Genomic DNA, 12,344 nt, shown 5'->3' with positions numbered 1-12,344 from the left:
CCCACCATGGGGCATAATTTTAAAAAGGACTTCCTAAGTATTATAATATACAGAGATTCCAAAGCAGTGGTTGTAAATAGCAGTGATTACTAATGTTTGCAGGGCACAAACTCAGAACTTCTCAGACCTTTGATATCAGTGACTGTGGGAAGGCACTGGCTTAGTCATGAATGAAAATGGGGAACAATTCCAGAACCTTTGGAGAGGAGAACAGACATTGAGAAAAGTTGTCCCAGCACCAGTCATCTGGTGCTACAGCATAGGACGAGGGTAGAGGTGAAGAGATATGTGAGGGGGAAATCCAGATGACACAACCAGAAGAGACCTCAACATTTTGTGGAAGTGCAGACTAAAGTGCAGATAGTGGACTGGAATTTGCCCTGGATGCTGCCACTGTGGAGATACTTTCCACTTTACAACAGGGAATTGTGTTGCAGTATCTAGGAGACACCTTGGGAGGGATGAATTCCTATTGCTTTAGGAGGCAACGGTCTCCCTTTCCTATCTCTGTGAACCAGCAGCAAGAGTCATGCTCTGATCTGGCAGGTGTTGGCTTTGGGAGCCATTTGCTAAGGAGGAAAGTTTCTGGAACATTACTGCTGAGAGTCGCGGTGGCCAGAAGTCGGCCTGTGATGACAAGGGAAAGAAGATCCTTTCCATTTAGGAATGTCATCCTGGGAAACCAGCCACAGGCACTCTTGGAGGAGAGAAGTTGCATGTCATGCATAGGAGATAAGTTTGAGAACACCAGAGCTGGAGGTGTGAGAGTGGGTGGAGGCTCTGGTGTAGCCCTGTGGCTTCAGTGTGGATGGTGTGACCCATAGTGGTCCCTGTGCCCCCAGAAGTCGTCACCATCACCAAAGGCAGCCACAGGCATCAGTTCTCCCCTCTGAGTGCCCCTAAATATAATTTTCTTTTATCTCTCTGTGTATTTTCTTCCCTTTTTAAATTTAATCTTTAATATTTTCTTCTGTTCTCTCTTCTTTCCCAACTGTACATGGAAAGTTTGCCCAACGGCAAAGCCAAAAAAAACTAACCAAAAACCAGCCACACTGCTATAGGCCTGTGTGTGGATATTCATCTTCAACAGAAGGACCCAGTGGACTTTCTGACTTGGAAAAATGAGGGCTTTTCCTCTGGTGCAGAGCTGAGCACCCAAGTCCACTGCATTGGCTCCCACAGGGACTCCATGGCTCATTCCCACAGAGACACCAGCAGGACACCAACATCCATGGGAGACCCAGACTCTGTGGGGCCATCTCAGTCGGATCCCAAATTCAAATCTGCACACCCAGCTGCATTGGCTGCTGCTTACCTCACACCCTGGGAAATGTTGGGAAGACACCATGCTGGTGTCAATAATCATTACACAATCTTCTTCCCTCATCGTGCCCTTCTTCTCTCTCTGAACCATAAGAGAGACACTTTCCCCATCTTGGAGAATCAACCTGCTTAGCTTTCTATGACTTTCTCACTGCAGTTTCTCATGGTCTTTTCTCAGATGGCTTTCATGTCCTCTTTTCCCGATCTCCTTTGCACCCATCAAAGAGAGAGTCGGTCACCAGGAGTCTTGAGGAACCACACTGCATGAAGTCCCTCATGATCTCATGACTGAGCACAAGCTCAAACTGAGCTCTGGGAAGGGGATGCTGTCTAAATGGGAATTCCTTGTCTTTGGTTTTATTTATTTTTTCCTCATATAGGGTGAGAATTTAGGTAGATCAGGTGGAATGTTCCATTTGAAACATCTAGACCAGTGATAGTGAACCTTCTAGAGCTTTCACTCATACAAAGATCTCTCTGTGGCACACGTGCCATAGGTTCACCACTGCTGATCTGTGCTTTACAAAGTCCAGGGGAATCCTCTACCTTGGAACTTTCTGCAGAGAAGCTATTTGTGAGAAAGATGGAGTAGACCATAGGGACATAAAGCAAAAGAGATGGCTTTTTTTAAAAAATGAAGAACGGAAGCAAAAAAAAAGACTAGGATAATGCTAAAAGTAAAATCCTTGATATTAATATGCTCCTCCAGACAAGCTCTTCCCAGGATGCAAGGGAAATGGAGATGAGAAAGCTGAAGAGTGAGATGACAACTATTGCTGCTGTCCAGAAGCTCCTAGACAACAGGAATTCATTGATGACAGATGCTCGTAAAGAAGAAATCAGAAGAAAACTTTCTGTGGCTCCACTGAGGAAAGCCTGCAGGTCTTGCTTAAGTTCTGGGTTTAACTCACTTTTTGCTTAATCCGGGGGAAGGCAGAGTAATGGCTGGACTGACACAATGTCCACATCCTCCTCACTGAAACCTGTTAATATGTTGCACTACATGGACAAAGGACTTTGCAGACATATGCTTGGCCTTGAGATGGAAAGATTGTCCTGGTTCATCGGAGTGAGCCCAGTGTCACCACAAGACTGTCATGAGTGAAGAGGGCAATATGAATGGTAGAGGTTTCAGCACACCACACTGCATGTACATAGACATGAAAGAGAGTCATCAGATTCCAAAATGAATGGGAATGGGAAACTAAAGGAAAAAGGAAAAAGGAATGTAAAAAGAAACAAGATTTGATTAGTATGGAGGGATAAAACTCACATAGGCAGATAGGTAGGTAGGTAGATGAATAGATAGATGGATGGATGGATGGATGGATGGATAGATAGATAGATAGATAGATTCAGATAGATAGATATCTTGTTAATTGGCAGAGTTCTGGTATGAAAAAGAAAACTGCCAGCTTGCAGATAATTAGAAATTCCTTGAACTTTAAAAGCAAGTTCTCAGAAAATTACTTGAAGTTAAAAGTAAGGAAAAAGGTGATTTGAAAACTAAATAAGGAAAGCAAGCATGGGATTAGATGAGATGAATTGAAAGGAATGTTAATTAAAATAAAAGCAAACTATAGGAACAGAACAGCCACATGCATTGACCTGGCTGTTACGATTTGCAAAACAGAAGCTATTATGAATGCTAATATAATTTGAACAAATACCAGTTAAGTAAGGGCACATATTTCAATTAGATAAGACATCATTATGACAATTGTTCATATTCATAAGGATCTTTTTTTCAAAACAACTGGAAATGTACCAGTTCGGGGTATCCATAAAACATTTACAAACACTGATCACACAGCAGCCACTATTACATATGACTAAGGAGCACCTAAATGTGGCTAGTCCACACTGGCACATGCTGTACAAAGTGATCATGTCAGCAACTGCAATTCCTTTATCTTTCCACTGAAAATCTGCAGGCAATGCTCCTCCCTGGAGAATCAAGGTTCTCTATTTCTGCTGAAGCTGATGGAAATGAAGGAAGACCGTGGCCTACACAGTGCCAGTCCTGGTGGAGTCACATCGTGGCTCCTCAGTCCTATTACAGCCCCACGGCCTGGCCTCTCCACATTCTAAGAGGCCACTGCAGACCTCATATTTACTTATGTGAGATTGACTACTGTACACACATTAATAGTTTACCTCATCAAAGACTGCTAGGAGAAGGAGAAGTAGAAATCTTTGGAAAGTAAGCACTTGACAATAGTTTAAAAATATTTTCTGCTGGAAGACTGATTGGACAAAGGCACCAATACAGACCTGTGAGAGCGGCTTCCTGCTGACACAGTTGATGCCCCCGATGAAGACCATGTTGGGCATGATGGGCCTGGGGTAGTCCAACACAAAGTCCCCTCTGAACAGCCACAAGGAAGCATGGCTGAGAACATCCACCAGAGACACTTCTCTCTGGAACAGCTCAGAGGCGATCCTTGGGTAAGGCCCAAAAACGGTGCTGCAAAACAAGTTCAAGGCCAGAGGATAGAGCATGTTCTTGACTCTCTGCAGGAAACTCATATGGTCAGAGTATGTTGTGAGCAACTGAGGAATATAGGAAGAAGGGTTGGGGCACTGTGAGCCAGCAAAGTCAAGGCTACATGGCAAGCCCCGCAGGAAAAAGACAGCAGGAATATGCAGATACTTAGCCAGTATTGCCCCACAAGGAAAAACAGGGTCCGTTAAAACCACATCAAAGGAGCTGGAATTTAGTTGTCTGATCAGCGAATGGTCATGCAACATCTCCACACAAGACCTCTCATAGGTCTCTGAAACATTTGTGAAGATTTCCATCATTTTTAAAAATGTCTTCAGAAAATTCTGTGTTTCAAATGTCAATTTAATGAGGCTCAACATAAGGTGATTGTATTCTTCCTCGCTGTAGGGGAAAGTGTAGGTTTTCAGGGTGAAGAAGTCCTCTCCTTTCACGTGCACTGTGACTTCTGGGGCCAGGACCTCAGCCTGGTGTCCTGCAGCATGGAGCTTCCTCACAACGTCCTTCATGCTGAGCCAGTGGCTGCCCTCCATGGGGACCACCAGCACCTTCCCACACTCAGCCCACGACATCACACACACCAAGAGAAGCAGCCTCACCAGCCCTCCCAGAGGCGCCTGCAGTGCTGTGGCCATGTCCCCAGAAGCCGACAGCACTGGCCTGCCACACAGACTGTGCCTCCTGCTTTGGCTTCTCCATGTTCACTCTTTTATCGTGAGCAAAAGGGCATATCATTGGCAGGCAGGAACCCCACCCTAAGTTAATCATTGCGGATTTAACTCACCCCTGGCTTTTACTACTGCCCTACTCCTGTGAGTCAAAACAGCAAGAGTCTGATCTTATCACTTCCCTCCTGGCACAACTCCTCTGACCTGTTGTTCTCTGTGGGAGACACCTGAGTTTGCCACTTCTTTTGCATGCAATTCTCAACGGAAGGCACAAGTTTCATTTCATCACCTCCTCCATTACCCACATGCTGGAAGCCTGTCATTGAGCTCTATGAAATGATCCATGCTTTGGTTCCCAATGGAATTTTGGTCCCATCCCTCTCCTGAAGGTGCTCGTATCAGCTAGCCATGACCTCTTTCCTCCCTTTCATTTGCAACCTGGAATACATCAGAAAGCCCAAAGAGTTGCAAAGCTAACTTGCTACAAACAAGGTGGTGGTTGCTGGTACTCTGATGTAGTTCATTTTGCACAGCAGCAAATCCCTGTGATGTCACTCTATGTACCTGTAGTGAGCACTCTATGGGGAGCAGCTGTGAGGTTGGGGAGAGCTGCACGGACCCTGAACATGAGCCTTGATGATCTCGTGCTCCTCAAGGGTCTGCAAAGACATCCTCATCTAACCCATGGCATGAGAGTTCCTTGGACTACATATGAAACTTAGTGGAGAGTGCTTGCCTAGGTTGGAGGAAGTCCTAGATTATATCGCCTACCCTGGGGCATAATCTTAAAAAGCTCTTCCTAAGAATCATAATATATGGAGATTCCAAAATGGTCATTGTAAATAGCCATGATTACTAACTTTCACAGGGCACTCACTCAGAACTCCTGGAGAACTACTCAGAACCCTTTGAAGTCAGTGACTGTGGGAAGGCACTGTCTTACTCCTGAATGAAAATGGGGAGAAAAAAACCCAGATGCTTTGGAGAGCAGAACAGAGATTCAGAAAAGTTGTCCCAGCACCAGTCATCTGGTGCTACAGCATAGGATGAAGGTAGAGGTGAAGAGATATGTGAGGGGGAAATCCAGATGACACAACCAGAGGAGAACTCAACATTTTGTGGAAGTGCAGACTAAAGCGCAGATAGTGGAATGGAATTTGCACTGGATGCTGCCACTATGGAGGTACTTTCCACTTTACAACAGGGAATTGTATTGCAGTATCCAGGAGCCACCTCGGGAGGGCTGAATTCCTATTGCTTTAGGAGGCAAAGGTCTCTCTTTCCTATCTCTGTGAACCAGCAGCAAGAGTCATGCTCTGATCTGGCAGGTGTTGGCTTTGGGAGCCATTTGCTAAGGAGGAAAGTTTCTGGAACATTACTGCTGAGAGTCGCGGTGGCCAGAAGTCGGCCTGTGATGACAAGGGAAAGAAGGTCACTTTTCATTTAGGAATGTCATCCTGGGAAACCAGCCACAGGCACTCTTGGAGGAGAGAAGTTGCATGTCATGCATAGGAGATAAGTTTGAGAACACCAGAGCTGGAGGTGTGAGAATGGGTGGAGGCTCTGGTGTAGCCCTGTGGCTTCAGTGTGGACGGTGTGACCCATAGTGATCCCCACCTCCCAGTGAGGCAACACTATCACAAAAGGCAGTGCCTGGCATCAGTTCTGTGCTATAAGTGCCTTTCCATATAATTTTCTTCATTTTGTTTTATCTCTCCCTTTCTTTTCTTCTCCTTTTTGTATTTAGTCTTTAGTTAGTCTGAGTAATCTTGCATCCTGTGCCCTGTGAGGTGGTCACAAAGAGGCACAATTGTTCCCCTGGTCTATTCCAGATTCTAACCTCTGCCTGTCTGTTCTCAGCAGACATTGTGGATTTTAGGTATGCCACTATGAGCACCTCAGTCATTACTTCACCAGAGACTGGTACAGATGAAGAGGTACACATCTTTGGAAACATGAGTAGGAAAGTAAGCAATTGAATGTATCTTTTAAATACTTTCTGCTGGAAGATTGATTGGACAAAGGCACCCATACAGACCTGAGAGAGCAGCTTCCTGCTGACAAAGTTGGTGCCCCTGATGAAGACCACATTGGGCATGATGGGCCTGGGGTAGTCCAACACAAAGTCCCCTCTGAACAGCCACATTGGCAGCATGGCTGAAAACATCCACCAGAGGCACTTCTCTCTGCAAAAACTCAGAGGAGATCCTTGCAGGGAACAAAAAACATGTTGCAAAAGTTCAAGGCCAGAGGATAGAGCATGTTCTTGACTCTGTAGGAAAGTCATGTGGTCAGAGTATGATGTGAGCAACTGGGGAATATAGGAAGGAGGGTTGGGGCACTGTGTGCCATCAAAGTTGAAGCTACAAGGTATAGACCCCAGGAAGAAGACAGCAGGAATACACAGATACTTAGGCAGTACTGCCCCACAGGGATTAAGAGGGTCTGTTCAAACCACATCAAAGGAGCTGGAATTCAGTTGGCTGACCAGGGGATTGTTATGCAGCATCAGCACACAAGACCTCTCATAGATAGCTGAAACTTTCTTCCCAGTTGTCATAGATTTAAAAGACATCTTTAGATAATTCTCAGTTTCAAAGATCAATTTAGTGTTGTCCAAAAAGAGCTGATTATATTCTTCCTCAGTATAGGGACAGGTACAGGTTTTCAGGGTGAAGAAGTCCTCTCCTTTCACGTGCACTGTGACTTCTGGGGCCAGGACCTCAGCCTGGTGTCCTGCAGCATGGAGCTTCCTCACAATGTCCTCCATGCTGAGCCAGTGGCTGCCCTCCGTGGGGACCACCAGCACCTTCCCACACTCAGCCCTCAGTGTGACACATGCCAAGAGCAGCAGCCTCACCAGCCCTCCCAGAGGCACCTGCAGTGCTGTGGCCATGTCCCCAGAAGCCAACAGCACTGGACTGCCACACAGACTGTGCCTCCTGCTTTGGATTCTGCATGTTCACTCTTTTATCGTGAGCAAAATGACATATTGTTGGCAGGCAGGAAGCCCTCCTTAAATTAATCACTGCCGATTAAATCCATCCCTGGCTCTTATTACTGCCCTGCTCTTTTGACATCAGCCAGGAATAGACTGATCCTAGAAAACCTCCTCTGACCTGCTGATCCATCTGGGGGAACTGTTGAGTTCAACTTCTCATTTTCCATCCAATTCCCAAACAAAGATCTAGACACTCATATTATTTCATCCCCTCCTTTTCTGTTGCCACAAGCTTGCTAGTAGGTTGTTGTTTAACTCTGAAGAGTGACATACGGTTCTTTCCCTAGGGTAACCTCATGGGTGGATATGACCCTATGGTAACTTTAAACTCTTTCCTCCCATTCATGAGTAATATGGAATACATCAGAAAACACAGCTTGCCTCAGACAAAAAGAGGTGGTCATGGTGCCACCAAATTCAAGATTTGGGAATTTGGTGTTACTGAAGGGTCTGCTGAGAATTCTGTATCCACTATGTAGCATGAGGGTTGCAGCTGTGTAAATCACATCTGGGCAAAACCAGGCTGAGCAATGACATGCAGGTCACCACTTTCCCATGGGCATCCCTCCTCACGTTGAGGCCCAAGCTGCCAGAATATAGCCTCAGATATATGGCCCTGTGTGCCTTTCTTTTCTCCTGAAAGCTGAAGGCTCCAATCATCCTTGGGCTGTTTGAGGACTAGGGTGGACATTCATTTGGGGCTTTCTAATATGCTGAGGTTTGTGGTCAGGCTACTCTACCAAATCACTGACAGACACATGTCTTGATAAAGACAGAATCTTCAGAACAATATGTGTCATATAGCTTATGGGAACTGATAATCCTGATATGTCAAATTCATTGGATTTAGAAACACCTAGTAGATCAGCAGAGCGTACTCTTAAGTGTGTCTTGTTAGGTCATGAAGGTGTGGCCTTGGGTATATATACAGTCCTTTGCCATTGTTTTCTGACACTGTTTCCTGCTCTACACTACTCCCTACCTGCCATGAACTAAGCAGCTTTGCTCTGCCACACCTTTCTGCCGTGATTCTCCTGCCTTGGAACCAATGAACTGGAGCCTGAATACTACCAAACTGAGTGAATCTAACCCTCTCCTGTAAACTGTGGGTGTTGGGTATTGTAAGACAGTATTGCTATCAGAGAAGTGGGATTATTGCTGTGATTATACAGACCTTGTGGTTTAGAAGCCTTGGAACAGGTTTGCTGCAGGAATTTGGCAAAGTTTGGAGATGCCAGCTTCCCAAGCCTTAGAATGCAATAAGCAGTGTGTGATGCATGGTTGTGGTCAGAGCTCAGAAGACCAGAATGCTAAGAGGGATGTGAACAGTAAAGGTGAGGCTCAGGTTTCAGTAGGGAACAAGGAGTTCACTGGAAACTGGACTAGAGGCCATCGTGTTATGTTGTGGCAAGGAACTTGTCTAAATTTGCCCATGTTCTGAAACTTTGCAGAAACTGAGATTAGGAGCCATAGAACAATTAATCTGCCAGAGGAAATTTCAAGACAGCCCAACATTCAGGCTGTGGCATGGTGCTTCTGGCTTCATTTAGACAGATTTATAATGAGAATGGGGGACAAAAGGCAGAGCAGACAAATTTGAAAAACTTGAATTCTGCATAGAAGGGACCACGTGTAAAGGTGAGGCCAGAGGAGCTGAGCTGCTACAGAAATTAACACTATTAATAAGAAACCAAGAACTTTGTGCACAGACCAGAAGAGAGATGCCTTGAGGACATTTCAGAAATCAGCAAGACCTCACTTATCACAAGCTCAGGGATGCAAAAGTGTAAATCTTTCATTGAGATGCGAGCCCCTGAGAGCCTTGCTTATGAAAGGAATTGGTTCCTCAGCATTCACTAGCTCAGCAGTCCAGGCACTTGGAAGCTGCTGCAGGTCTATGTACTCTCCCAGATTCTGGCTACAGCTTGCTTTGGCAGCTGACCTTGACACTGTCCACCTGGTGCTGGTTTCACCAACATGCAGAGTGCAAGAATTGTGAGGTCAGAGAGGCTTCCACATAGATTTCAAAGGAAAGCCTGAATGGTCAGGCAAGAAGCCCCTGAGAGGGCAGTGTGTGAAGCAGAAAATGTAGCCAAAGGTGCAGGGGAGACAGGAGGAAGTGGGAGACCCCAGGAACATGGGGTGTCCACTGAGGAAAGCTGCAGGCTGTGAGTCAGCCAAGAGAGGGTTTATGGGCTGCAACCAGCAAGGCCATGAGGGCAGAGCTACCCATGTCCTCTGGAACACACACTCCACCACCAGGTGCCCTGGATGCCAGATTGGGAGGTACAGGACTACCTGCCTGCCTGGTTTCAGTTCTGCTTTGATCTGACTCTTTTATGTCACTTGGGATTATGTAACTTATTTGTTCTTTTAAACAGAAGTTTCCAGCTAAGAGACTGCCTCGAGAGTCAGAAGAGACATGGACTTGAACCTTTGAAAACTGCTGAAACTTTTGAGACATCAGAGGAGTGATTATAGCATTTCCAGTTGTACATAGGTGACTGTATTGTGTTGGGCACCATTATGAACTTGCTATTGTCTTTATTTTGAGATTGAGTATCATTTAAGGAGATGTATTTGGGTGTGAAGTTGACAGGGGAGGGATTGGGAACATTAATCTGGATATGAGAATTCCATTCGATTAAGAAATCCCTAGCAGATGCATAGAGCAAGTTCCCCAGGCAGGCCATGGGGGCATGACCTTGGGCACCCTATGCTGTTCCCCACTCTGCCTCCTGATCTCCTTAATTAAGCAACTTTGGTCCACCAGGCCATCCCACCATGATATTCCTGCCTTGGAGCCAGCTGACTATAGACGAAATTCTCCCAAACCTTGAGCTGAATTAAACATCTCCTTTTTTAGGTTATGAGTGTTAGGGGTTGTGTCCCAGCAAAGGAAACGCAGAAAAACACAGATCCCTATCACTAAATTTCAAACCAGGGAAAGGCAATGTGACGGTCTGGTAAAGACTGGACCCAGTGAACAAGCACTGCTCAGAGGCTCAGGAGGCTGGCCCTGCTCCCGGAAGTTACCCCCATAGGGGCTTCTTAGTTACTTTTCTCACTGCTGAGACAAAATCCCCCACACCCAAAGTTAAGGGAGGAAAGGTTTATTTAGCTCACAGTTTGCAAAGGTTTCAGCTCATAATCAGTTGGCTCCAAGGCAGGGCAGCACATGCCAGATAAGGATTGCAAAGGAGAAACAGTTCATAGTGAGCAGAAGGCAGCAGAGCAACAAGCAGACAAGGGGTCTAAGCAGTTTCTTTCTGCCCCTTCTATACTCTGTCTAGGCTACTGGTATTAGGGCAGTGCCAAACCAATCAGTGGACAGGTTTAGTAATCACACACCCTTGATCCCTCGTCACACACTCTAGATCCAGCCACCTCTGGAAAAGCCTCACCTCTGACCACGTGAGGCTTTGGGGGAGGACATCTAGACACAGCCATATTAGGTACTCAGCAGATTTTGGGCACCACCTTATCCGCTTCACCCAAGGACTCCATGAGAAGCACCCTGGGCCATGCAGCATGCTTTCATACAGGGTCTGTGTCCACCACCAGTGGCCAGGGTGAGGCTTCTCTTCAGGAAGAAGCTAACCCATTAGAGATCCACACTTGGAACAAACTCCATTCCTGCATAGCTGGGGGCTGCAAAATGCTTCCTGTGTACCACACCCTGCCTCTGTACAGCCTGGTGTTTAACCTGTCCTGTGGGCCAGGAGTCCACACACCTCATTCTCTGACTTCTCCCCAAGCTGCGCCTCCGCTCTGTTTCCCAGACCTTCTTTCCCTCCCAGCCCTTGTTTCCCCAAGCCTCAGTTCCCATCCTTCTACCCTCAGGTCAGACCCTATCATTTCAATTCTGCACAGCCCCATGCAAAGTGACCCAAGTCAGCAGGCAGAGGTAACTCCTCTCCCAGAAAAGGTTCATGGAAGTACACTAGTGGTCTGAGCAGGTGGCGGAGAAGTCCGACTTTAAGCTTGGTTCCAGCTGCAACTGCTGCCCCTTGTCAACCTGGGACACTGCCTTGACAGGTTCCAGTCAACCAGCAGGGCGCTGCTCACTGCTCTGGGGTTGTGATTACACAGGCTCAGGAAAGGGAAACTCAGCTGCCAGGCAAACATTCCAGCTGGCCCTCTCCTCCCAAGCCCAATTCTCACCAAGCATCCTTGGGGTGAATATGGGGGATGGCGGCCACAGGCCTGTGAAAGTGTTCTTATCCCAGGAAAAGGGGCTTTCCCACTCTAAATTGATTCCGTGACCTTTTATTTAGGCATTAAACTTTTCAAAGAAAGCATAGGAGCAAATCTCTACCCCTGCTCAGATTTCTTTTTTCTTTTTTGCCATTAAGTTTATTGGTACATTTTAGGTATAAAATACAGTTACGTTCATCATTGGGATCTTCTACCATTACATGAGTATCTTGGTTCTTTTTTTTTTTTTCCGTTCCCCTGCCCTCCCCTCACCCCCTCCACCATTTCCTATTTGCAAAGACTTTGTTTCCATTTATTTCCTCTTCTCATATTTTTTCTTTTCCCATATTTCCTTTCCCCCACCCCTCCCACTTCCCCTGCTCCTATAGACCTTTTCTTCCTATTACACAATATCAATTATACATTTTTTCAATTACAATATTAAGATCTAGGAGGCATTACCAAAGATTTAACAGAATTTAAAAGGATATAGAAAGCATATTACAAAAATCTTTTTTGAAATAAATTTGACAACTTCTAAGAAGTACCTTGGAAGACAAAATAATGAAACTAACTCTGGAGGAAATATCAAATTTGAATAGCCCCTATTAAAGAAAGTATATTCCTAACTTGAAAACCTACCTATATGACA

General features: G+C 45.8%; 1 protein-coding gene and 1 pseudogene across 2 annotated transcripts in view; both read right to left on the bottom strand.

Annotated features, from left to right (window-relative positions):
* Window positions 1-12,344, bottom strand: part of LOC101726630 (UDP-glucuronosyltransferase 1A6-like) — a 58,928-nt gene that overhangs the window by 19,941 nt on the left and 26,643 nt on the right. The window contains exon 1 of one of the 2 annotated variants that reach the window (XM_087209466.1): window positions 3,598-4,468. The exons of the other annotated variant lie outside the window; for it this stretch is intronic. Coding sequence (XP_087065592.1) covers window positions 3,598-4,461 — 864 coding nt within the window. The 5' untranslated portion in view covers window positions 4,462-4,468. Of the gene's footprint in view, window positions 1-3,597; window positions 4,469-12,344 lie in introns of those variants that run through there. 2 annotated transcript variants of the gene reach the window in all.
* On the bottom strand, window positions 4,683-11,960 carry LOC147828578 (UDP-glucuronosyltransferase 1-2 pseudogene; annotated as a pseudogene).

Source organism: Heterocephalus glaber, unplaced genomic scaffold (genome assembly GCF_053883595.1).
Source record: "Heterocephalus glaber isolate CG9 unplaced genomic scaffold, H.glaber_assembly_v1.0 deba00001004, whole genome shotgun sequence".
Lineage (NCBI taxonomy): Eukaryota > Metazoa > Chordata > Mammalia > Rodentia > Bathyergidae > Heterocephalus > Heterocephalus glaber.
The sequence above is the reverse complement of the archived record's forward strand: the minus strand, read 5'-3'. Positions and strand labels throughout refer to the sequence as shown.